Genomic DNA, 20,976 nt, shown 5'->3' on the forward strand with positions numbered 1-20,976 from the left:
TGGTACTGACAATGGCAAAAGACACGACATTATTCAGACCCATTGAGTTATAAAGAAATCAATTAATGCCTATACCCATATTTTCTACTGATTTATTCTATGCTAAGGATCAGTATGAAAGAGGCATAAAGCCATGGTAACCAGTATGGTTCACCACGAAATAAACACTTATGGCATGACCAGATTAGCCATCTTGATCCAAAACATGATGAAAAATTAATTAAGGCACAAAAGTGATCCCATAAAATCTCACAATGTGTTATAAGTACACAAAAGGGAAAATCACTAAAATAATTAAGGCTCCACTGTCCTAAGCACTACGAAATTATGAGTATGTTCATGAGGGGGAGAGAGGACTAAAACCCACAGTCCATGATCATATCATAAATTCGGATTCCATGGTTTACAACCATAATATACACGGCTGGAAAGCTTTAAAGCTCTCACTAATGGTACATCACCCACGTCCAGCCTAAAGCTTAAGGACATTATGTATATAAATATTGATTTACATCAGGCCATACATGTAAGCATAGACATTCCCACCTCTGAATGATTAAGGGTCATAAACCAGACATATACACAAACCATCTTAAGAAAATACGAATATTCCACCACATATATGTGTGCCATTTAAGATGGAACCTCAGATGAGGATTGGGAATATATATTAGATAAATAAGACTTCCTCCACGAAACTATAATGTATCTTGTGCCAAACATGGATGATTTAATCAAGTGGCCAAGAACACAGATTACAAAAGATAGTAATCTGATTATCCAACTTTGAAAGGAGAAAGTTATCAGGCTGATAAAGAGTAAAGAGTAAAAGAGAAATATAATGGTATCAACCATAGTTGTCTTGGCAAGATCCTCAGACCAAAGATTATGATCTAGACGTTCTAAAAGAATATGATCAAAAGATATAAAAGCTAGCAGAAATATATGCCAGACACACTGACCCGAAAAGAAAAAATGACTATGTCATACCAGCTTAAGCACCACGAATTTGATGTCTAAGAGACACAATCAAGTTGCTACAATGTCTATTAGAGATAGACAAATAAGTTCCAAATAATAAGGAACCTCGGAAAGTAATGAAAGGTGCTCAGAATCGTACAAATCCGAGTTCATAAGAGAAACCAGTTCAGACAGAGAAATAAGGTTGCGCAACCACACATCTAAGGTACCAGACCATGTAGTTTGGGACGCCAAACTGCAAGGTATAAAGGTCTTGGATAATAAGATCTCAAAATCTAATTAGATCATGTCTGGAACAGTATGAAACTGAAGATAAAGAGTGTTAACACCAAAGATGTATTTACATACATAAGAGCTCATAAAAGATTGTAGTACTTGGGATTTGAAGGATATAACCTGAGGATCATGAACCCACGTAGAGTACTCATAAAACCTATATAGGGACGTGGGGTGTTCAAAGAATTCAAAGTAATTATAAGACAGATGGGCGTAGTAACCATGTACATACAGAAAAGCCATCTAAGAAAGAAACCAGTGAATGGATCTTGTGAGATAAGAAATTCCGTGAGATTAAAGGACATGACCACATGGTATAGTGTGTCCATGTTCCTTCTAAATAACGTTCAAGTATAGCTTGATTACACAAGGATACTCACAAGGACCAAAGAACAATTTATAAAGAGATATGCTCCTATATGGTGGATGCTACTACAGAAAATCAAGTTTGATTTTGTCTGGATATTTACTAAAGAAATAATGGTGTAGTAAGCAGCAAATGGATCACTGGATAAAGGTATCAACGTACCATAGAAATATGAGAAAGAAATTCTCATAGAACAAGCTTTGTTCCTAAGTTGTTTATGGATTGTAATATACAGCAGCTGTAAGTAATATGAAAGACTAAGTATTTACTTAGTGCAGTCAGTCCATACAGAAAATATTATAATTCCTTGTGATCATAATAAAGACCAACTGAGAGAAAAAGGTTTAATGGTTCAAAGGTTCAATGATACAAGTTATCGATTGATTAAACAGGCTATGTTTTACATATGGAAAGTCTGTAGAAAAATCATAGCCGTGTGTGTGTGTGTATGATTAAGTCAGCACGCCTAAGTGAGAACCATAAACCAGGATAGTGACCAGAAGGATGTCTGGTCGTGGCTTAATGATTATAAGCATTGCTAAAGCAAGAAAAGATCGATAACCATGTACAAAGGACATGAGTGTATGACTGCGAATTCATTGTGTGATGAGTTTCATTGCAGCAAATAATTATTGATGGTATGACCTTAGACACTCATGATTATGAACGAATATAGACAAGGTCTATAGCTCAACATGGATCGACAAAAGAAAATAAAGAATGATTGGTTACAATGGATAAAGCCATTGGCACATACGAAGAGATATAAGTCCGAATGAACGAAAGATATGAAGTAAAGTTGTTCGTATGTGTTCTGGGTCTATGACTCAATATATATTGAATGTCCACATTTTGGGAAAGCCATATAACCAAAGAGAATCCGTGGGACATGAAAAAGGACCTGCAAGTAAAGTTTTATTGCAGATTATAAAGTCCATCCGAGCACCGTTTGAAGCACCATCAGTTCAACCAAGACATGGAGTGATCAGCAGCAAAGATGTACATCATGACCACATCTTAATGGAGTTCCAAAAGACATACCAACGTCCAAGACTTACAAGTTCATTCAAGGAGAATCCAGCTGATCATCTTCACCAAGTCATAGGCAACTTCAACGTTCAAGAAAACTCGGATACCAGATGGGAATGCGTCTACTACAGTGATGCATTCATCAGGGGGAGTTCATGTGTTGTACTCTTTTTCCTGTCTTGTTTTCCCTTTTTACCACATTGGGTTTTGGGTTTGTCAAGAAAGGTTTTAATGAGGCAACATCCAAAGCATGAATGAACCTTGACCGGATGTGTCGATCAAGGGGGAGTGTTATAAACCATTTAGTGATCGACCCATTTATCAGCCCGTGTAGCAAGACGGGCCAAGTCCATCCGCAGAATCATACTGACGCCTATCTACTTTTGTGTTTATCCACATTATAGTTGGTGTTTATCTTACGTATTGCTAGTCATTATCTAGTTAAGGATAAGTACGATCTCATGTCGATCCAGTACTTAGAGCGTCATTACCATATGTATATAAAGACCAGTTGGTCAACGTAATAATATACACAAGTTCTCCTCTTTTTGACTACATTTCTTTTTTTGTTTCCATAGATCTCCCCATCATCAATGGCGGTGATCACTCCAGCTACACGTATCTCCCCGCCGCTGAACCGGCCTTTTAACCACCGGTCATCACTCCCTTCCGCCTCTAAGAATTTCCTCTTCCTCGGAAACCCCACTCCGAGCTCCACGATCGTCGCCGTCCGGTGCCAGGTACCTTTCTCCGACGGGGGTAGCTCCACGAATCACGCCTCTTCTGTTTCGTCTTCGATCGATTTCCTAACCTTGTGCCATCGGCTCAAGGTATATGTGTGTGAGAAGAAACTGTATAGATTCCCAAAAATCCAAAGTTACGCTCTTTTAATTTTGGAGTTGCCTTGTTGTTGTTGTGTAGACAACGAAGAGAAAAGGATGGATCAATCAGGGGATCAATGGAGCTGAATCGATTGCTGATCACATGTACCGTATGTCTCTAATGGCGCTCATTGCTGGTGATCTTACTGGAGTTGACAGAGAAAGGTTAGTGCTTGTTTTTGAGATGACATAGGAAGGCTATTGTTTAGATTGTTACTATGCCTACGCTTATCTTCTAAAAGTGTTTGGTTTTTATCAGTGTGTGTGTGACGTGTGTATCTAAGAAGAGACCTAGAAAGAGTTGATGAGGATGGTAGTGAGTGAGACTTATATTATAGACTTTTAATCTGCTAGAAAGTGGCATATTCGTGGAACTCTTAGTGTAGTGAATATGTCTTGAGAGTTTTAAGTGAAGCAGTAGCTAGTGTTCTCAAGTTAACAAATTTGTTTTGGTGCTCTAAATGCCAGTTATAGTTCTTACTTGATTTGTGTCTCTCAAGAATTAGCTATGGATAGAAATATGAAAGAATGACAAGGTATGAAGAACATCCGTGGACAGACAGTTGACTTTAAAGTGAGATTTAGGGACTTGGGTTGTCCAACTTTAGAAAACATATATATGCCTCTGTTTTATGGCCATGGCTAACATGTCCATGATCTTTCTCCACCTTCTTTCTTTCTCTTGGTGTCTTATACAGGTGTATTAAAATGGCAATTGTGCATGACATCGCTGAAGGTAATTTTACACATTTGATCCTTGTGTTCCAGTGTAGAGTTCAGTTTACTTTTCCTTATTGATCTCTTCTCCTAGTTTGTTAAGTTTCTTCCAAAAACTACAGGTTGGTTTGGAAGATACAAACTTATATAGTTTCAAATGCCTGACTAGGGTAGGATCATCTATGACAGATGTATTTGGATTCGTTTGTCAAATGTCATTTTTTTTTAAAACTAAACATGTGTTAAGAGCTGACCACGTTTGGTTTCTTTCTCACTATTCATGCTTTTCTTCTGGAACTTAAATCCTACCAAATTGGTAAAGCCTTGACTTCTTTCTGGCTTCTGATTCTGAACAGCCATTGTTGGAGATATTACACCATCTGATGGTGTGCCTAAGGAAGAAAAGAGTAGGAGAGAGAAAGCAGCTTTAGAGGAGATGTGCCAAGTTCTGGGTGGAGGCTTAAGAGGTATATATATATATGTACACCTTTGCTCTCGTCATCTACTAATGTTTTGGTTTCCAGATCAATAGTTTGATAAGTCAAATGTTAACGTGCAGCTGAGGAGATCACCGAACTTTGGCTGGAGTATGAGAACAATGCTTCTTTAGAGGCAAATCTTGTAAAAGACTTTGATAAGGTGATCAAATTTTGGTTTTTGCTACCATCGATGACTGTGATTCCTGTCAGTTGTTAATAGTTACAACTAACAAATGGACTACACCGACTCTTAAAACATGGATTACACTGACTCTTGTTCTTATTGCGACCAAGGTTGAGATGATTCTCCAGGCACTAGAATATGAATCAGGTAAATCTCAATCTTTATCTTTTTTAAAATCACGTGTGCTTGTTATCACTCTTACTATACATCCCAAGAAATCTGAGTCTACGTTTGATCATTGTGGCAGAACACGGGAAAGTGCTCGACGAGTTTTTCATATCAACAGCAGGTATAGAACCCATCTCATTTCCTCTTTTCGCTTTACTGTTTTAGACTTAAAGCCAAAATCATCTGGTGATCTCATCAAAATACCTTTGCTCCTCCTACTTCAAATGCAGGCAAGTTTCAAACCGAAATTGGGAAGAGCTGGGCTGCTGAGATCAACGCCAGGAGAAGATCCCAAATGACAAACAGACAGAGATAGTAATCCAGTTGCAATAGTAGCTTCCATCTCCCACAGGCCACAACTATCAACACTAGGAATCTTCAGAGCAAACTTCACAACCAAAGCAGATGCCTCTTGAACCAAAAGGTGCAAGCTTTTCTGGTGAAATTTTCAATTTTGTTGTGCAACGAACACAAACACCTGGTTTTTAACTTCCCTTTCAGTTGCTTGTTAACTAGTACCAGACTTTTAATACATTCTTGTTGCTGAGAGAAGTGGATCAGAGTTTTTTTTATCAAAACCCTTGTTCGAGGTTCCTAATCTGATTCTGATCGAGTCAGATTTTTTTTTTCACTCATGATGTAAGCAGAGACGTAAATGTGTACCTATCACTATCAGAATCAAAACTCATTAGAGAGTGGTTAGCACCTCAAATGAAATCCTCTGGTTGGTCTAGTCCGAAACAATGAAAGAACAGATGGGAATAGGACAACGTGTAACATACTATGTCCGGGCGTAGAAGAGTTCTCATTTTCTTACATGAGAAGTCACTTCTGCATCTATACTTATGTGATGTAACTGCTCCTTATCATGTCCTCTCAATCTTATGCTAATAATAAGTCAACAATCTTCCTTTATGTCACCAAACTTTTCATTGGCATCTGGTCAATTGACTAAATTTGCCAAATATAAGATGAAAATAGACCTATTTGCCCTTTTGATGAACCACCTTCATGTTGTTGAATAGTACCACCTTCATGTTGTTGAATAGTATCGGAGGGAACAAGATTTTAAGCAGCTACAGTTCTATTGACGTCAAGATTCCTAAATATGCCGGTAGATATGTCTCAATCCTCACGTGGTCTATGCACTTGCATTCTATATAGTATCTTTTTGTAAACCTTGAAGTTTTGTGCATAACACAGAGTAATGGAAGAAGATTGTGGTGCATTTGTAGCAGACTGTGTTGTCCTGTCATGCTGCTGCCAGTGCCTTGTGTTACAAGTTACTGGCTTCGTCTTCTTCAAGATTCCTCTTAAACTTGTTCAGAAGGTGAAGAAGTTTGTGAAGAGAAGATCTGGAAAAGCCTTGCAACCAAGGATGGAGGAAGATGTTGTCAAAGAGGAGCATTTGTGTGGTAATGGGTTTGGCTTTGAGGAAGGGTCATCGAGATTTAATTGCGTTGAAGACATTGAGGGAATGTTGCAAGAACTGTCGATGAACAAGGAGTTCTTGTTTGGAAGCTTCTGGCGCCATGAAGATTCGTCTGAAATTATAGATGTCAAATAGTAAATAAAAAACAGAGATTAATACTCATCTTCCTTGCTTTAAATTCATGTTAGTGTTATTGATCACGAATAAAGAAGCTTAAGGAGACGGATTCAAACCTCTCTCTTGAAAGACAAGGAGAAGAGATAGTGTAGGTAGCTAAGACAAGGCTGTAATATTGTAGTACTTTCTTAACTCATGTACAATCTTCCTGTTTTCCAATATAATTAGATTGTCATATCATTTTGTCACTTGTCAAGGTTCTTGCAGATGAGATCTCATGACCGATATCTTCATAGCCAATATTCTAGCTGTGAAACCAACCAATGGAGGCCTTACTGATATACAGAAGCGGTCCTGAGCATAACATAACGAAGTGAAACATTGGATTAGAACTCCAGTTTTTTTTTAAAAACAATTTACACTAGAAAAACCCTCCAAATTTGTTAAAAAAATTTTTTAATTAAAACCTTCGTAAAATGTTTATGGCACCCAACATTTCAAGAACGTCCTGCTGATATAATAAGTCTCACCATTTTTAACTACCCATGGTCATTGCACTGATCTCCGCAGCTATATGCAAGAGCTTCAAGAAAGACAATAAACTTCAGCATGCCACATACTTTATGGGACAATGACATATGCATCAGCGACTCCATCAGCTACTTCGTCAAGGCAAAAGCAAAATTGTTAACATCTACAAGCTCCTTCTTACTTGTTTCCACGTGGCTTGAGTAAGAGTGAAAGAAAAAAAATCAAATCAGTCGAGCCACGTGGAACCATTTTTGAATCTGAACAAGTAAAACAAACTATGAAAAGAAAAAATCAAATCACTTTGAAACATTTTTCTCTTCCTCACACATCTCACTCACTCACTTGATTCTCAACAACTAACAGTTTCCGATTTCGTTGTAACCCTAAAATTAGGCAAAACGGCGAAATGGGATAAGAGAGAGGAGGAGAATATGGCGTCGCAGATTCTCCCATTCTCATACCTTCCGCCCCCTAAATCTCCACCACTCGCGAAGCAAGCCATGTACAAGCCTCTCCTCTCCCGCGCCTCCAGCTTCAACGGCTCCGCTCTCGCCACCAATGGTGGTGGTGGCTTAACTGCTTGGTATCACAACAAACGGCGACGTTCCAACAGCGATAATAACTGCCTCTCCGCGCTTCCCGATCGTACTAACGGAACCGACGGCGGTGATGATAGCACTATCGCTCAGGATGTTAGCCACGCCGCTGCCGAGACCTTCTTGTTGACTCGTCTGTGCTTGAAGCTCCTGAGCTATCTTGGGTATCATCTATGACAGAAAAAAGAAATGATCTTTCTTTCTTTTGTTGTTGGGTTTGTAAGATGATTGATCACTGATTCGGAAACTGTTGTTCAGGGTAGGATATAGATGGATCACAAGGTTTATGGCTCTTGGTTGCTATGCTTTCTTGCTTATGCCAGGCTTTCTTCAAGGTTCTTGTAGATTTTTGTTTTTTAGTTTGGATCTTGTTAAGTTCCATTGCCTAAAGGTTCGGACTTTTACTTTGCAGTCGGATATTACTATTTCTTCTGAGAGTTGTCAGTATTGAACGGGAAGATAAGCTCTTTACAAGAAAAGTCAATACAAGAACACAAAAGGTTATGTATCAAAGCAGCATGAATATTAAAAAAAAAAAATGTATGCTTCATAAGAAAAAGGCTAATCAGTGGCTTTGTGCGTCTTCGTGGTGTCGCTAAGCATAAACGCAGTCGTTTTTACGGAACCAATCAACACAGGCTCCGAGCGTAAATTATTCACAGGAACAGGGTTACATTTGTAAATACAGCCTACAGGCTAATCAATACGACGAACACGAGCCGCGCAATTGGCTGTGAGAACATCATTGGTGAATGACGGCGGGGCCCCCGTACTTAGACACGTGGCTTTCTACAATTAGTTAGAAGATGAAAGCTAGTGTTAGTAGACGAGGGTATTATGGTAATATAGATATTTTCTTGGATAATCAGAAAGAGATGCTCTCGATCTCATCTCCCCAAAATCAGAGTAAACCCTAATTGTCTGTAGCTTTCTCTCTCGAAGGGGATCTTTGCTTTGCCCTTTCTTGACTCTGGTTTATTCCTTTCTCGTGAATCTCTTCTCTCTCTCTCTCTCTCTGTTTGTGGATTCGTCGAAGAGAGAGATATAGATCCGGTATGGCGACTGATAACACGGGCGCGAAATCGAGCTCCTCCTCGGCAGATTCTTACGTAGGGAGCTTGATTAGTTTGACTTCCAAGAGCGAGATCAGATACGAAGGCATCCTTTACAACATCAACACCGATGAATCCAGTATCGGACTTCAAAACGGTACGATTCCGTCTAAGGATTGTTAGATGTGTAGTGTATAACTCTGATTGGATCTTCATTAATAAGTAGTGTTCATGTCTTGAAACTGTTGCGGGAGCTTGAGTAAGCTTAGTATGTACTGATCCCTGTGATGTCAACGTATGTAGTCCGATCATTTGGAACTGAAGGAAGGAAAAAAGATGGTCCTCAAGTTCCTCCAAGTGAGAAAGTTTATGAGTACATATTGTTCCGTGGAACCGATATCAAGGTATCCAACTTGATTATGCTTAATGCTTTATGTGATTGGTGTTATAAGCTTGCCCATTTTGTGCAATAATTGTTCTTGTTGTTGCCAGGATTTGCAAGTCAAAGCTTCTCCTCCAGCTCAGCCTACCTTAAACAATGACCCTGCTATCATTCAGGTGAATATAATGGAGAAGATGTTGTAGAATAATCTTGCGCAGACGTGTCTTCATCCTCCGATTGTCCTTTTTTTTTTTGCAGTCTCACTACCCTAGCCCGATCCCAACATCTAGTGTCTTGCCTCCCACCGTGAGCAATTCAATGCCTGACATTAGTTCTCATAATGGACAACCTAGTCCTGGGCAGCATGGGATGGGATTCCAAAACTCAATGCCTTTGTATCAGCCTGGCGGAAATCTTGCTCCGTGGGGAGCCTCACCTCAACCACCAATGTATTGGCAAGGATACTACACCCCACCTCCCAATGGCCTTCCCCAGTTGCATCAACAGTCTTTGATTCGGCCTCCTCATGGGCTGCCTATCCCCGGTTCCCTGCCGCAACCCATTCCGTATCCTAACTTTAATTCTCCTCAACCTACAGGGTCATCAAATTTGCAGGGCTCAAGCTTGCCGGAACCACCTTCGTCACTGTTTCCTTATAGTAGCAGTTCTCAAGCTCTAGCACCCAGTTCTTTGCCTTTTACTGGTTTACCTATGACGCTGTCTTCAGGCCAGCAATCAACGTTGCAGTCAGCACCATCTCCTTCCCTAGCTTCAGAGATGGCACCTCCTTTGTTTTCGAACAAGGCTCCTATTGCTGCACCTCCTACCCTACCTCAGGATACTAGTTTGCTTCCCTTTTCTCCACCAACTACTAGAGCCACTGATACAAGTGCTGGCTTTCCACTAGTTACTGATCCTATATCTGTGCCACAGACAACACCATTAGCATCTGCTCCTGATTCTGAAGTTTCTAGTTCCATCAGCCAAGATAAGCCAAAACCTTTGTTGGTTACTCCTGGCCAACTGTTGCAGTCTGGATCTGCGTCAGTCTCTTTGTCCCCACACTCTAACAACGCTGGTAAAGATGATGAGTTGGTTCAAGTATCATCATCAGCTGCGTTGGAACAATCTGCTCCAGTTACATCAGAAGCCCAACCCCCAATACTGCCATTGCCTTCCTCGGCAAGGCCAACTCAGAAGGTTTTGAACTTACACAAATTTCCAAATCTTTTTATTTGCTTGTCATCCCTTTAAACGATATTTGCTACTTCACTTACTGATATGAGAACGACCCTTGAATTCTAGAGAATTTTTTTGAGGAGGAATGAACTTGATATGATCTTCCATTTGCTTGAATAACCTGTAGCTGTTATATTTGTACCTGTGGTAATGCCCATCCTAAGCCTCTTTTTTCTTTGTTAAAGAGGCATGAAAAGCTCTCTTGGTTCCTTCCTTGGTCTATATTAGATTTCTTCTTGAATTTCTACATACAAGTCTTCATTGTTTGATGATTAGTTGATCTCGTTTGCTGATTTTTTTTCTCAGCCAAACGGGCATTCCTTCCCAACCCATAATGGTTACAGGGGACGTGTGAGAGGAAGGGGAAGAGGAGCAGGGGTAATATTCTTCTCTCATTTTTAGAATGTGTCGAGGCATTTAATTGTTTTTGCTAACATCTACTAGTTAAAGTATGCTCATGAATCATAGCCAAGTATGCTCATAATCCTCCTTGTTGGCAGCGATCACACCAGGTAATGAAGTTCACTGAAGATTTTGACTTCACGGCGATGAATGAAAAGTTCAATAAGGATGAAGTATGGGGTCATCTTGGGAAGAGCACCAATGGTGATGGTGATGATGATTTCCCAATCGTAGATGAACCTGAGCTGCCTAAGGTCGAGGTCAAAGTAAGTCAAGTAAACTTATAATAAAGTAAAACCGCCATGTTCCATCGCCCTCTCTGGTCTCATATGCCTTAATTGTTTTATTGATGTAGCCTGTTTACAACAAAGACGACTTTTTCGATAGCCTATCATCAAACTCCGGCAACCGAGATTCCCAAAATGCAAGGCCTAGGTTCTCAGAGCTACGTAAACTAGATACTGAGGTACAATCTATAGTATATTTCTTCACTCAAAAAGCAGGCTGGACATAATTAGTTCCAGAATCTGAAGAGAAACTCATTGACACTTGACAAACGGTATTTTGGAATGATTCCAGACATTTGGTGAGTTCTCAAGATTCAGAGGAGGCCGAGGAGGTCGTGGTGGTTATGGTAGAAACGGTCATTCACGTGGTGGCTATGGCGGTCGTGGCTATGGCGGCTATAATGGTCGAGGTGGTGGCGGCGGTGGAGGCTACGGGTATGGTGGTCGTGGCCAAGGGAGAGGTGTGTGAAATCGTACTTGCCTAAAAGGATTTATAAAAGACTCGGAATCCGAAGGAGCTTATCATGCTCATGTACTTTTGGTATGTTGCAATAAAAGAAAACAAACTTGAGTCTTATGTAATGCTTTTGTTGTTAGAGAAACCCCCCCCCCCCCCCCCCCCCCCCCTGTGGTTTTCGAGTGTATCAATTTGATTTGGGATCTTTGTTTCAAGACTTCGTAATACCAGTATTCAGTGACATTTTCTTTTGTTTCTCAAGCTTCTTGCCTTCAAGAAATTGAAAGAAAGTCAACATTTTGACTTTGAGAGTACTTAGCAGCCTTAGATAAAATGGGCCGTACAAGGAGATAAAGAGAGAGGTCCATATGCATAGATCCATAATGTCTTTTTGTAATAATTGAAAGCATCACTTTGTCGGCAATTTTAAAGTCTGGGAGCGTACTCACACTGTAGTCAATTTTGAAGAGAGATAATAGAATGGGAAGTGCTTCACTTGTCTTGTTTGCGAGACTCTCGGGTTTAGTAATCGCGGTTTTGGTTGTCTACTGGGCTCTCTTGCTCGTCCCTCATCAAGGCCTCACATACTCTGTAATTTCTCACACTCCTTGTTGATTTCAACTGGATCACTCTCTAATCAAGTTTGTCTTATTGTAGACTCTTCATCCTCTGCTGATGGTAATTGGCTTCATTCTTGTAAGTGGAGAAGGTAGTAGCGATCCCTCTCTCTCTTCATATCCTTTTGAAGATTTCATCTCTTATCTTGAATAATTTATTTGATTAATGCAGCGATTCTGATACACAGATGGTTGCCTGGTTCAAGAAAAACGAAGAAAGCAGTTCATCTATGGCTGCAAGGGATGGCATTGGTCTCTGCTGTGTTTGGGATATGGACAAAGTTCCAATATCAATCTGGAGTTTTCTCAAACTTCTACAGCCTCCATTCTTGGATGGGTCTACTCTCTGTTTCTCTCTTCGCTGCTCAGGTCCGTCCCTTTTTTTTTTTTTTTTTTCTCACCAACATTATTAATTTTATTCAATTATTATATTAATCATCTGACATTTTTGATGCATTATCAAATCTATAAAAAAATTGAAAGACTAGATGCTTTCTTTTAAAAAAAAATTATTTCAAAAGGTTGGATTACCCGTTGCTGTCATTATTATTTTTCCTTTTAAAAAAAAAAATAATAATTTCAATCAATAATGTAAAGAATGACTTAAGGAAGAAACTGAGTACCCACTTGGGATTAGTTTCTAATTGTTACGGAAAACTGACAAGATTCCCTTTAATTAATTATTAAACAGATAGGACCATCCATTATTGTCACTTCAGTCTCTACGCTAAGTTCACTATGACACGTGGCAGACTCTTTAAAGGTGTAAATAGTTCGTTTTAATAGTTGTGGGGTTTGATCCGGAGTTCTTAGGTTATGAATTATTACGAAAATGCCTCTAATGTTTTAATAGTAATGCTGTTCGTCTTGCAGTGGGTGACTGGGTTCATGAGCTTCTGGCATAGAGGAGAAGTACGGACAACAAGAACCACGTTTCTTCCATGGCACGTCTTCCTCGGACTCTACACCTACGGTCTAGCCATCGCCACCGCCGAGACCGGACTACTTGAAAAGCTAACTTTCCTTCAGACCAACAAAAACGTCCCAAGACGCTGTCATGAATCAACGGTCGTCAACGGTCTTGGTCTCGGCTTGGTTCTGCTCAGTGGCGTTGTCATAACAGCTGCTATTTTGCCGAAGTATCAGAGTGGCCATTCTGGTAATGAGAAACTCGTTTATTCATCTCAAGACCGTCCCAAATGTTTGACTTCTTGAGTTTAAAAAAAAAAATTGTTTTTGTATTAATAACTACACATCTCTCTGGTGTACAAATTAGTTATGTATTAACGCATTGTGATGGTTAGACTTCTGTCGAAAAACTTGGCTCCTCCAACTTTTCCTTGAATCTGAGACGGTAAACGAATCACTCTTCTTTGGTCCCCAGCTTCTATCAATAGCTCTGAGCCTCCTCTGTACTGCAGTTTCATCAAAAGCAAAGATACGTTTCAGTTAATCAAAGAGAGTCCAAACTGAGATATGAGATGTTCTTTTTCTTTACCTGGTACAGTTTGATTTCTGATTTTTCAAACCCTGGCATGAACAGAGTCACTGACTTCTTAGCTGTATCAAACGTTACTGGTGGTGTCAAGCTAACTGTTCCAGAAAGAACTTCCCTTACACTAGAATTCGCTTGGTCCAGCAGAATCTTGTCCCAGTCCAGACCGTTCCTAGTAAATGGAACTGATGCGGAAGCAAAAGGCAGCGGCACAAACTCCTCTCGTGTGATTTTGTTCGACTCAGAAGAAGATATAGCAAAAGCTGCAGAAGCATGAGATCCTGCTTGTATTGTACAGCCCCAATAACGTAATGCTGATTTAACAGACATGGGATTGTTTGGATCCATTACAAGAAAGCTCCTGAATCTGTCCGGATCTCTCAACGTTGAAGCTCCAGTCTATAAAAAGATCCACAAGTAACCTCAGAGATAAATTTGTTGAAGGAGCTGAGTTATGGAACAAATAGAGATACCTCCAAGAAACGTTCCAAAGTATCCCACATGGCAGCACTTGTCTGACCATCGAAAGGCGACTTGTTGCCGCTTATGTTCATCGACTCATCAACAAATCTCATGATGGAAGGACTTGTTAGCCTCCCAAGATCAGTCTTCTCAGCCAGACTCCTCAGGTATTTCATATACAATCTGCCAACAAATCCCATATACTACTTAAATAAAAGTTGCAAGAAAGCAAAGAAACACACAGAACAGTTCAAAGGAGACCTTGTTTTACTGCTTAAACCTATCATCCGAAGAGTCTCCTCAGTGCTGATACCATCGTAAACTATAACGTCAAAAGCCTTTCCCTTGTGGTTCTTTCGGGTTGCTTGCCTGAAGAAACCAACGAGCCTCTCGAGTTCAAGCATTGAGAAGATGGAGTCCATCCCTGGAAGCACTCCTAGCTCTTCTCCAACTACCTACTTCACAAAGAGGACTTTAAAATCCCAACAATTCTTTCTTAACACTAGCAGATATGAAGCTGTGTTCATCACATACCTACCCCTTCAAGAACCCCTTGGGTCATGTTAAGTCGAGCGTCTGCTTGCTTCAGCTGTTTGAGAGGTTCTAGTAGCATCTGCATTGTGTGTTTTCCATGAACGGTTGTTAAGTAATGTTTAAAAATTTATTACCAGACATAAAAGAGGGACATACTTTAGTTGTTTCGAGCCTAATAACGGAGAGATTGTCGTTGATTAAGGTAGGAGAAGCGCCAATGTTGGTTCCGAGGAGGAAATCAGCAGAAGGGTCTTGACTCTGTACCACAAGGCATGTACTGAGCCCAGCCAATGCGTAATGCTATTGAGCAAAAGGCATTTGAATTAGTTATTAGTTAGTAACAACACTTTATACTGACGACAGTTTCAGATTGCAACAAAACATCTGAAAGCTTCGATCTTTCAGCTAAAAGACATTCGATGAATTCTAGCATTACAGGTTCCATGAATGCAAAAAGAAAGGAATTAGAAGAATGGTTGTTTTAATGACCTGAGCGGCGAAAACAGAGGCGGTGGTCTTGCCGGAGCCGCCTTTGCCGAGAAAGGTGACGAATTTGGTGGGTTTCTGACAAGATTCATCTTTGGAAGATGTTGCCACCACCACCACAGCCACAGAAGCTGCTCGGTGTTTCCTGGAGAATGACGTCCGCACAAGAGATGAGAGGATATCGAGACCAGGGCTTGAGCATGATGTAAGAGAAGAAGCTAGCAAAGACACCATTTTTGGTGTGAATTCAAGATATCTCAGAGTGAGTGGTAGCTGTGGAGGTTTTTGAGCGGGGTGGCTTGTGATAAAGGAGATCTGACACAGCGACACACAATTGACGCTTGAATTCGACCCAGACCGAACTCTTTCACATTTTCCAACTACTTTATTCATACTGCTGATCATGTTCCATAATCTCAGCTAATAAATGTTGTTTGGTCATCTAATTGCAAAACTAATTAAACGCATATAATAATAATCTTTATAATCCTTAAAACCAAAACATTATTTTTAATAATATAGATAAAAAAAATGTTTAGCCGCAATTTCTACCCTGATTTCTCATCAGGTCTCTATTGTCTAATGGAGATTATAATTATAATTAACAAATCCCGGTCTGAATTGCAAATTGATTGGTAGTATATGGTTTGAGTCGGATTGGACCAATTCAACCACATCCTGAACCGACATGGAGAAAAAAAAAAAAAAAAAAAAGGCATCTAGCCGCGTGTGTAAGCAACACTAAAACGGCGACGTTCGCAATTACAACTCTTCTACATAGGGCGAGAGAGCCAAAGAGATTTTAGGCTGATACGAGGAGAAAGGAAATTAGGAAGAAGGATTAGATCAATCTCGATTGAACAAGATGGTACGTGCTGTTCGTTTTGATTTGTATGTTTTTCTATTGAAATTGATCTCCGATGCCCTAAGATCGAATTTGGATTTATTAGGAGATTTGGTTTAGGGTTCGTTGTTATATCTGACCTGATGTGTATCAATAGATTAGCGTAACTTAAGGTTTTCTATAATTTGAAGGGCTTTCACTTGTTATCAGTTTTTCTTTTCTATATGTTTCAGCGAATGAATCTTATTGGGGAGTTTCATTGTTGGTTTAGTAGTTTAATGTGTTATTCGGCTACTATAATCGATTGCTTGCGTTCTGTATCATATAAACTTGAAAAAATCTATATGAGGGAGGATCCTATTTTAGTTTGGTGTTTCATTGATTTTAGCTTCTTTTTTTTTTTTTTTTTTTTTTTGCAGTCGACTCTTTCAGCTGCGAGGGCAGACAACTTCTACTATCCACCAGAATGGACACCCGATCAAGGTTCCTTGAACAAGTTCCAAGGCCAGCATCCTCTCAGAGAGAGGGCAAAGAAGATAGGCGAAGGGATTCTTATCATAAGGTAATATATATATATATATATATATATATATATATAATCACTTAGGAGATGCTAAATGTGTCCATCTCCCTGATGTACATTCTGTTGATCGATCATAAGCTTTGCTTTTTTTTTTTTTTTTTTGAATTGGCAGGAGAGTACTCTCACTTCGGTTGAAATTTTCATACTTTCTCTTCTTTTTTTTTTTTAACAGGTTTGAGATGCCGTATAATATATGGTGTGGTGGCTGCAATTCTATGATTGCCAAGGGTGTTCGTTTCAATGCTGAAAAGAAGCAAGTTGGCAACTATTACTCTACAAAGGTGCGTACGATTTAGAGCATGTGCAATATATATTACCTTTCGCATGCCTTCTACAACTATGGCTGAGGTTTATATCTTATATTATGGTCAGATATGGAGCTTTGCGATGAAAGCACCGTGCTGCAAGCAAGAGATAGTCATTCAGACAGATCCTCAGAACTGCGAGTATGTGATTACTAGTGGTGCCCAGAAGAAGGTTGAGGAATACGACGTTGAAGACGCTGAAACCATGGAGCTCACTGCTGAGGAAGGTTGGTTTTCTACCTTCTTCCACAAGTTTGCTTTTACATTCTCTATATGTGTTTTAGCTTTCCATACTTATTGTTCTCGATTATGATTTTATAAACCATATATGCAGAGAAGGGAAAGCTGGCAGACCCGTTTTATCGTTTAGAGCACCAAGAAGTCGATCTGCAGAAGAAGAAAGCAGCAGAACCGCTTCTGGTCCGTCTCCAGCGAGTCTCAGATGCAAGACACGCAGATGACTACTCCCTAAACAAAGCTCTACGTGCCCAGATTAGGGTAAGTTACTTACAAGTCTCCGCTTGCACTCTGTTTTTTTTGTTGTTGTTGATTCCTCCTTTCTTAACTTTCGCTCTCTCCCTCTCTAGGGACAAAGGAAACGTGTAGCTGAAGAAGAGGCTGCTTCAAGGAAGCTAGGCTTGGGGATAAGACTTCTTCCCAAAAGCGAAGAAGATGTTGCAGCTGCATCACACGTGAATTTCAAGACCAAGTTTGATAAGAACCTAAAGGATAAACGAGCGCTGATCCATGCATCTTCCATCTTTCCCGAGTCATCTTACTCCATGTCGTCATCGTCGAGCAAGAAAAGATTGGAGCTAGAAGCTAAGAGAAGGAAGATATGCGCAGGGTCAGCGTCGAGCTTATTGAGTGGAGGATTCAAAGCTTCATCATTGTCTAAAACCCCATCATCATCAACCAAGTTCAAGAGCTCAACAGTTTCTGTAAGGAAGCTGTAGTTTAGGCAACTGTTTCTGAATCTTTGCGAAAGTTAAATCAGTTGTCAACTTGTTATACGTGTGGAAAATTAAATTGGATTCTGACTTTGGTCTTGTCATCAATATGTAATAATAAGTCAACATGAAATGATTGAAATGAGTTGATAAGAAAGATAACATGATTTGGATCTTTAAAGAGCCATTGCAACAACAGTCTACTACAACAGTAACACAGAAACATGCTTGTTCAAGGAGATGAGTGTAATGGTTGAAGAAACATCCTCAGAAGATGTTGGGAAAGTTCGTTCATGTCATTCAATGAGGTTGCTATGTAAGACTCTCTCTGGAAGCTCTTTATCCACATTGGGCGTTCCCTTCTCAAGAACCACATTGATTCTCCACAACACCATCCTACTCTCCATTCTCAGGCCTTTGATCTCATAGAGCTTCCAAAGCAAAGCCTTGATGAATTTATACTCATTACCATCATACCACTCCACCTGTTTCTTCACAACGCTTTCAAGATCTGTGAAAGCTCTCCTCACAAGCCCAACTTCCATTCCTCTTTCCACAAGCTCTCTTACTGAATCAACCATCTTATCTACAGTCTCCGCAACTGATTTAGTGTAGAGCTCTAACAAGTGAATAGCAGCACAGAACCCACCCACAAACGCCAACACCCAGGAGCTATTATCAACCAACAACTCTCCTGGTGGGTTCAACCTTGTCCTTATCTCCAGGAGTAGTTTATCAACCGCATGAATTACATATTCGTTATCATCAGACATCATTGTCAAGCACTGGAAGATATAAACGGTTCTCTCGAACTGTGTACTGCACTCTGATGCAATATAGTCCCATAGCTCGAACCATTTATCCTCTTGGTAGGACAATAACTCAAGCGCAACGTGAAACACCACCTTGCCAAGAATCTTGAACGTGTTCTCGGTAACTCCTACTTCAGTGAGGCAAGACATAAGCGGTTTCTTGAACTGTATCACCTCCAAAACATCAATCTCCGCTCTCTTTGAAGTGTGGTCACAAAGCATATCGTGGAGTCGTCCGATTGCTATCTCTCTGGACTTGTCATCCATCGTAGTTGATGCGACCATTCGCAAGATTTCCACAGCGGATATGGTCTTTAACTTGTTGTACAAGTCATGATCAAACCCTTGAGAGGGGCTGAGTTTGAAGGCTTGGTCGGAGACGTGACTCTCAAGCTTCGTGACCATCTGATTGATCTTCATCGCAGCCTCTTTGGTGTGAGTTCCGATTCTCGAGATCTTGAACGCAAACTCTGACAAAAACCCGCATTGGTTCCTACCGTATCTACACGTGTTAGCGTCTAGCGCAAGGAACTTCACGAGATGAGCAAGCCCTCGTTGCAGAAGCTGTTCTTCACCCTTCCTCACAAGCAGATTAGCTGACTTGAGAACAGTGTCAAGAATCACCCTTGCCACATCCAAACCCTTTTCTGAATTAGAAAGCTGAATCCCTAGCTTAACAGCAGTTTCAAGAGCTAGACTCCAGTACTCTTCGTCTGTATCTTGCTCATCATTAAGCAACAGTACATCCTCGATTTCTTCAATGAGGTGTTTAAAGAACCGGTTGATGAAGCCAACATGGAGTTGCGGCAGATCAAGAAAGACATTGAAAGCCCTAACAGGATCTGTGTTCACGAGCGTGAGCATACAATCTCCAAGCTCGTCCCACCCGTGAGGATCAAGCTTCATAGCATTTCTTGCTACGCAAGAAACGATTCTTCTTAGCATCTTGGTGTCAGGCTTCTTGGCTTCCGGCATCGTCAGGCAAGAAACAAGAAGAGGCTTTATAACATCGAGTGCCACGGGAGAGAGCTCGAAGCTGCGGTTTCTTAGACCGGTGAGGGCTTCGGAGAGGAGACTGATCGCTCGGAACCTGATGAGGTCGTCGGGAGAATGTAGATACACCTTGAGAAGCATTAGGGTTAAGCAGTTCGAGAAGTTGACGACGCAGAACTTGTACAGAGCTTGCGCGTTTTGGTACTCGTAGGTTTCATGAGGCTTGAAGAGTTTCTCGACGAAGTACGCTAAGCCTTCGTGGCTTGGAGTCGCGAGAAGGTCCCTGGCTGAAAACATGAGAAGCGATGATTCCGCCATTTTTTGTCCATGCAAACGTGTGTTCATGCAAGTGGTGATCTGATCTCTTGGATGATACATATACTAGGGTTAACAATTTGGTTTTCGTTTATTTTTCAATTGGTCTTCAATTTCTTTACAATTTTCCTAATCACATGTACGTAGTTATATTTGGTTCAACAAAAAAAAATGTTTGGGTCGATTTATTATTTCGGTCGATTTAGTTGGTTTTAGTGTGAGTAGCTTAAAATGTATTAGTTTATACACTTTTTTTGGTTTTTGATAAGTATACTAGTTAACATACTATGAGTATTATTGGTTTTTAGTCTCAATATATGTAGGAACCAAAATTCGCATTGTCGATTTCCGTTTAAATAAAAAAACTAGGAAAACCCTAATTTTCCAAAGGTCCTGGATATCTGCTAATACCACACGCCAAACAATCATAACACAATAATGACAACGATAAAGTATAAGAAATCGTAAGAAGAGAGCAAAGAGAAGTCTTATTCCGAATTTGCGTATGAGCGTTTACAACAAGGTATAAGCCTGGGCTCGAGAGCTGTCGGCGAGATTTCTAGTTCTTAAGACGGCTAAACCTAATTGAGTCGCAGCTCGAATAACAAAAACGGAAAGTTGCCTAATTGCCCTAAGTGCTAAGTTTGTTTTGAGAAAAGTCCCTCTCCCCATGCCTCTCGTCTAGAACTCCTTATATATTGGCTCCTAGGTCGGTTTACGCTTTTTTCCTTCTGCCCTTAAGCCACCATAGCATAAAAATGGAGATACTCCATTTTTTTCCGATCTTCGTAATTATCTTCAAAATTTCGTATTTATCCGCGGAAACTTGACATTTTTCTTTCCTTGCGAACCAAGCGTAAACCGCCAAGCGGCTCACGGGCTGTTGGTTAAGAAATCGTAAGTTGGGCCTCGAGTCATGTCTTAGGTCCCTTTGGACCGTCTTCTGACTCGAAGCGTTTATTACGGCTTCTTTCGATAAAGAACGAACTTTCCGCGGTTTTTA

General features: G+C 40.3%; 8 protein-coding genes across 9 annotated transcripts; 6 read left to right on the forward strand and 2 right to left on the reverse strand.

Moving 5' to 3' along the window:
- Positions 1-3,186: 3,186 nt before the first annotated feature.
- LOC106361916 (5'-deoxynucleotidase HDDC2) lies at positions 3,187-5,713 on the forward strand. 2 transcript variants are annotated; one of them, XM_013801724.3, is made up of 8 exons: positions 3,187-3,483; positions 3,575-3,699; positions 4,233-4,270; positions 4,608-4,718; positions 4,811-4,890; positions 5,025-5,061; positions 5,162-5,203; positions 5,313-5,713. In XM_013801724.3, exons 1-8 carry the CDS (start codon positions 3,247-3,249, stop codon positions 5,396-5,398), a joined length of 756 nt encoding a protein of 251 aa, XP_013657178.1. In that variant the 5' UTR covers positions 3,187-3,246; the 3' UTR covers positions 5,399-5,713. The 2 variants fall into 2 exon arrangements, with proteins under 2 accessions (XP_013657178.1, XP_048606773.1); XM_048750816.1 differs by having other exon boundaries at positions 3,188-3,483; positions 5,025-5,203.
- Positions 5,714-5,722: 9 nt separating this feature from the next.
- Positions 5,723-6,879, forward strand: BNACNNG29640D. Its single transcript, XM_013799735.3, has one exon. It carries the CDS (start codon positions 6,290-6,292, stop codon positions 6,647-6,649), a length of 360 nt encoding a protein of 119 aa, XP_013655189.1. The 5' UTR covers positions 5,723-6,289; the 3' UTR covers positions 6,650-6,879.
- Positions 6,880-7,432: 553 nt separating this feature from the next.
- On the forward strand, positions 7,433-8,193 carry LOC125583182 (probable isoprenylcysteine alpha-carbonyl methylesterase ICMEL1). Its single transcript, XM_048749789.1, has 3 exons — positions 7,433-7,922; positions 8,017-8,093; positions 8,171-8,193. Exons 1-3 carry the CDS (start codon positions 7,594-7,596, stop codon positions 8,191-8,193), a joined length of 429 nt encoding a protein of 142 aa, XP_048605746.1. The 5' UTR covers positions 7,433-7,593.
- A 444-nt stretch (positions 8,194-8,637) lies between these two features.
- On the forward strand, positions 8,638-11,697 carry LOC106361917 (protein decapping 5). The gene is made up of 8 exons (XM_013801725.3): positions 8,638-8,967; positions 9,114-9,214; positions 9,303-9,368; positions 9,451-10,392; positions 10,738-10,809; positions 10,932-11,099; positions 11,189-11,299; positions 11,413-11,697. Exons 1-8 carry the CDS (start codon positions 8,814-8,816, stop codon positions 11,587-11,589), a joined length of 1,791 nt encoding a protein of 596 aa, XP_013657179.1. The 5' UTR covers positions 8,638-8,813; the 3' UTR covers positions 11,590-11,697.
- A 237-nt stretch (positions 11,698-11,934) lies between these two features.
- Positions 11,935-13,497, forward strand: LOC106361920 (probable transmembrane ascorbate ferrireductase 4). Its single transcript, XM_013801729.3, has 4 exons — positions 11,935-12,168; positions 12,235-12,286; positions 12,367-12,563; positions 13,068-13,497. The coding sequence occupies exons 1-4, from the start codon at positions 12,058-12,060 to the stop codon at positions 13,407-13,409; spliced, it is 702 nt and encodes a 233-aa protein (XP_013657183.1). The 5' UTR covers positions 11,935-12,057; the 3' UTR covers positions 13,410-13,497.
- Positions 13,355-15,567, reverse strand: BNACNNG29600D (uncharacterized protein At1g26090, chloroplastic). The gene is made up of 7 exons (XM_013801727.3): positions 15,175-15,567; positions 14,842-14,985; positions 14,690-14,764; positions 14,413-14,606; positions 14,163-14,334; positions 13,693-14,088; positions 13,355-13,609 (listed from the first exon to the last, which is right to left on the reverse strand). Exons 1-7 carry the CDS (start codon positions 15,562-15,564, stop codon positions 13,478-13,480), a joined length of 1,503 nt encoding a protein of 500 aa, XP_013657181.2. The 5' UTR covers positions 15,565-15,567; the 3' UTR covers positions 13,355-13,477.
- Positions 15,568-15,905: 338 nt separating this feature from the next.
- On the forward strand, positions 15,906-17,989 carry LOC106359246 (probable splicing factor YJU2B). Its single transcript, XM_048750817.1, has 6 exons — positions 15,906-16,039; positions 16,435-16,577; positions 16,771-16,879; positions 16,971-17,130; positions 17,238-17,401; positions 17,491-17,989. The coding sequence occupies exons 1-6, from the start codon at positions 16,037-16,039 to the stop codon at positions 17,857-17,859; spliced, it is 948 nt and encodes a 315-aa protein (XP_048606774.1). The 5' UTR covers positions 15,906-16,036; the 3' UTR covers positions 17,860-17,989.
- A 150-nt stretch (positions 17,990-18,139) lies between these two features.
- On the reverse strand, positions 18,140-20,405 carry BNACNNG29580D. Its single transcript, XM_013798976.3, has one exon. It carries the CDS (start codon positions 20,034-20,036, stop codon positions 18,150-18,152), a length of 1,887 nt encoding a protein of 628 aa, XP_013654430.2. The 5' UTR covers positions 20,037-20,405; the 3' UTR covers positions 18,140-18,149.
- Positions 20,406-20,976: the final 571 nt, after the last annotated feature.

This window comes from Brassica napus, chromosome C3 (genome assembly GCF_020379485.1).
Source record: "Brassica napus cultivar Da-Ae chromosome C3, Da-Ae, whole genome shotgun sequence".
In the NCBI taxonomy this organism is placed as follows: domain Eukaryota; kingdom Viridiplantae; phylum Streptophyta; class Magnoliopsida; order Brassicales; family Brassicaceae; genus Brassica; species Brassica napus.

Excerpts from the sequence above, each read along its gene's own strand:
- LOC106361916 (XM_048750816.1), top strand. The coding sequence starts at position 3,247 with ATGGCGGTGATCACTCCAGCTACACGTATCTCCCCGCCGCTGAACCGG. Across the intron at positions 3,484-3,574 it reads CCTTGTGCCATCGGCTCAAG|ACAACGAAGAGAAAAGGATG; the intron begins GTATATGTGTGT and ends GTTGTTGTGTAG. Across the intron at positions 3,700-4,232 it reads ACTGGAGTTGACAGAGAAAG|GTGTATTAAAATGGCAATTG; the intron begins GTTAGTGCTTGT and ends TGTCTTATACAG.
- LOC106359246 (XM_048750817.1), top strand. Across the intron at positions 16,880-16,970 it reads GCAACTATTACTCTACAAAG|ATATGGAGCTTTGCGATGAA; the intron begins GTGCGTACGATT and ends TATTATGGTCAG. Across the intron at positions 17,402-17,490 it reads CTCTACGTGCCCAGATTAGG|GGACAAAGGAAACGTGTAGC; the intron begins GTAAGTTACTTA and ends CTCCCTCTCTAG.
- LOC106361920 (XM_013801729.3), top strand. The coding sequence starts at position 12,058 with ATGGGAAGTGCTTCACTTGTCTTGTTTGCGAGACTCTCGGGTTTAGTA. Across the intron at positions 12,169-12,234 it reads ATCAAGGCCTCACATACTCT|ACTCTTCATCCTCTGCTGAT; the intron begins GTAATTTCTCAC and ends GTCTTATTGTAG. Across the intron at positions 12,564-13,067 it reads TTTCTCTCTTCGCTGCTCAG|TGGGTGACTGGGTTCATGAG; the intron begins GTCCGTCCCTTT and ends TTCGTCTTGCAG.
- BNACNNG29640D (XM_013799735.3), top strand. The coding sequence starts at position 6,290 with ATGGAAGAAGATTGTGGTGCATTTGTAGCAGACTGTGTTGTCCTGTCA.
- LOC106361917 (XM_013801725.3), top strand. The coding sequence starts at position 8,814 with ATGGCGACTGATAACACGGGCGCGAAATCGAGCTCCTCCTCGGCAGAT. Across the intron at positions 9,215-9,302 it reads TCCGTGGAACCGATATCAAG|GATTTGCAAGTCAAAGCTTC; the intron begins GTATCCAACTTG and ends TGTTGTTGCCAG. Across the intron at positions 11,100-11,188 it reads TGCCTAAGGTCGAGGTCAAA|CCTGTTTACAACAAAGACGA; the intron begins GTAAGTCAAGTA and ends TTATTGATGTAG.
- BNACNNG29600D (XM_013801727.3), bottom strand. The coding sequence starts at position 15,564 with ATGAATAAAGTAGTTGGAAAATGTGAAAGAGTTCGGTCTGGGTCGAAT. Across the intron at positions 14,765-14,841 it reads TTAGGCTCGAAACAACTAAA|ATGCTACTAGAACCTCTCAA; the intron begins GTATGTCCCTCT and ends CACACAATGCAG. Across the intron at positions 14,335-14,412 it reads GGTTTAAGCAGTAAAACAAG|ATTGTATATGAAATACCTGA; the intron begins GTCTCCTTTGAA and ends ATTTGTTGGCAG.
- LOC125583182 (XM_048749789.1), top strand. The coding sequence starts at position 7,594 with ATGGCGTCGCAGATTCTCCCATTCTCATACCTTCCGCCCCCTAAATCT. Across the intron at positions 7,923-8,016 it reads AAGCTCCTGAGCTATCTTGG|GGTAGGATATAGATGGATCA; the intron begins GTATCATCTATG and ends ACTGTTGTTCAG. Across the intron at positions 8,094-8,170 it reads TATGCCAGGCTTTCTTCAAG|TCGGATATTACTATTTCTTC; the intron begins GTTCTTGTAGAT and ends TTTACTTTGCAG.
- BNACNNG29580D (XM_013798976.3), bottom strand. The coding sequence starts at position 20,036 with ATGTATCATCCAAGAGATCAGATCACCACTTGCATGAACACACGTTTG.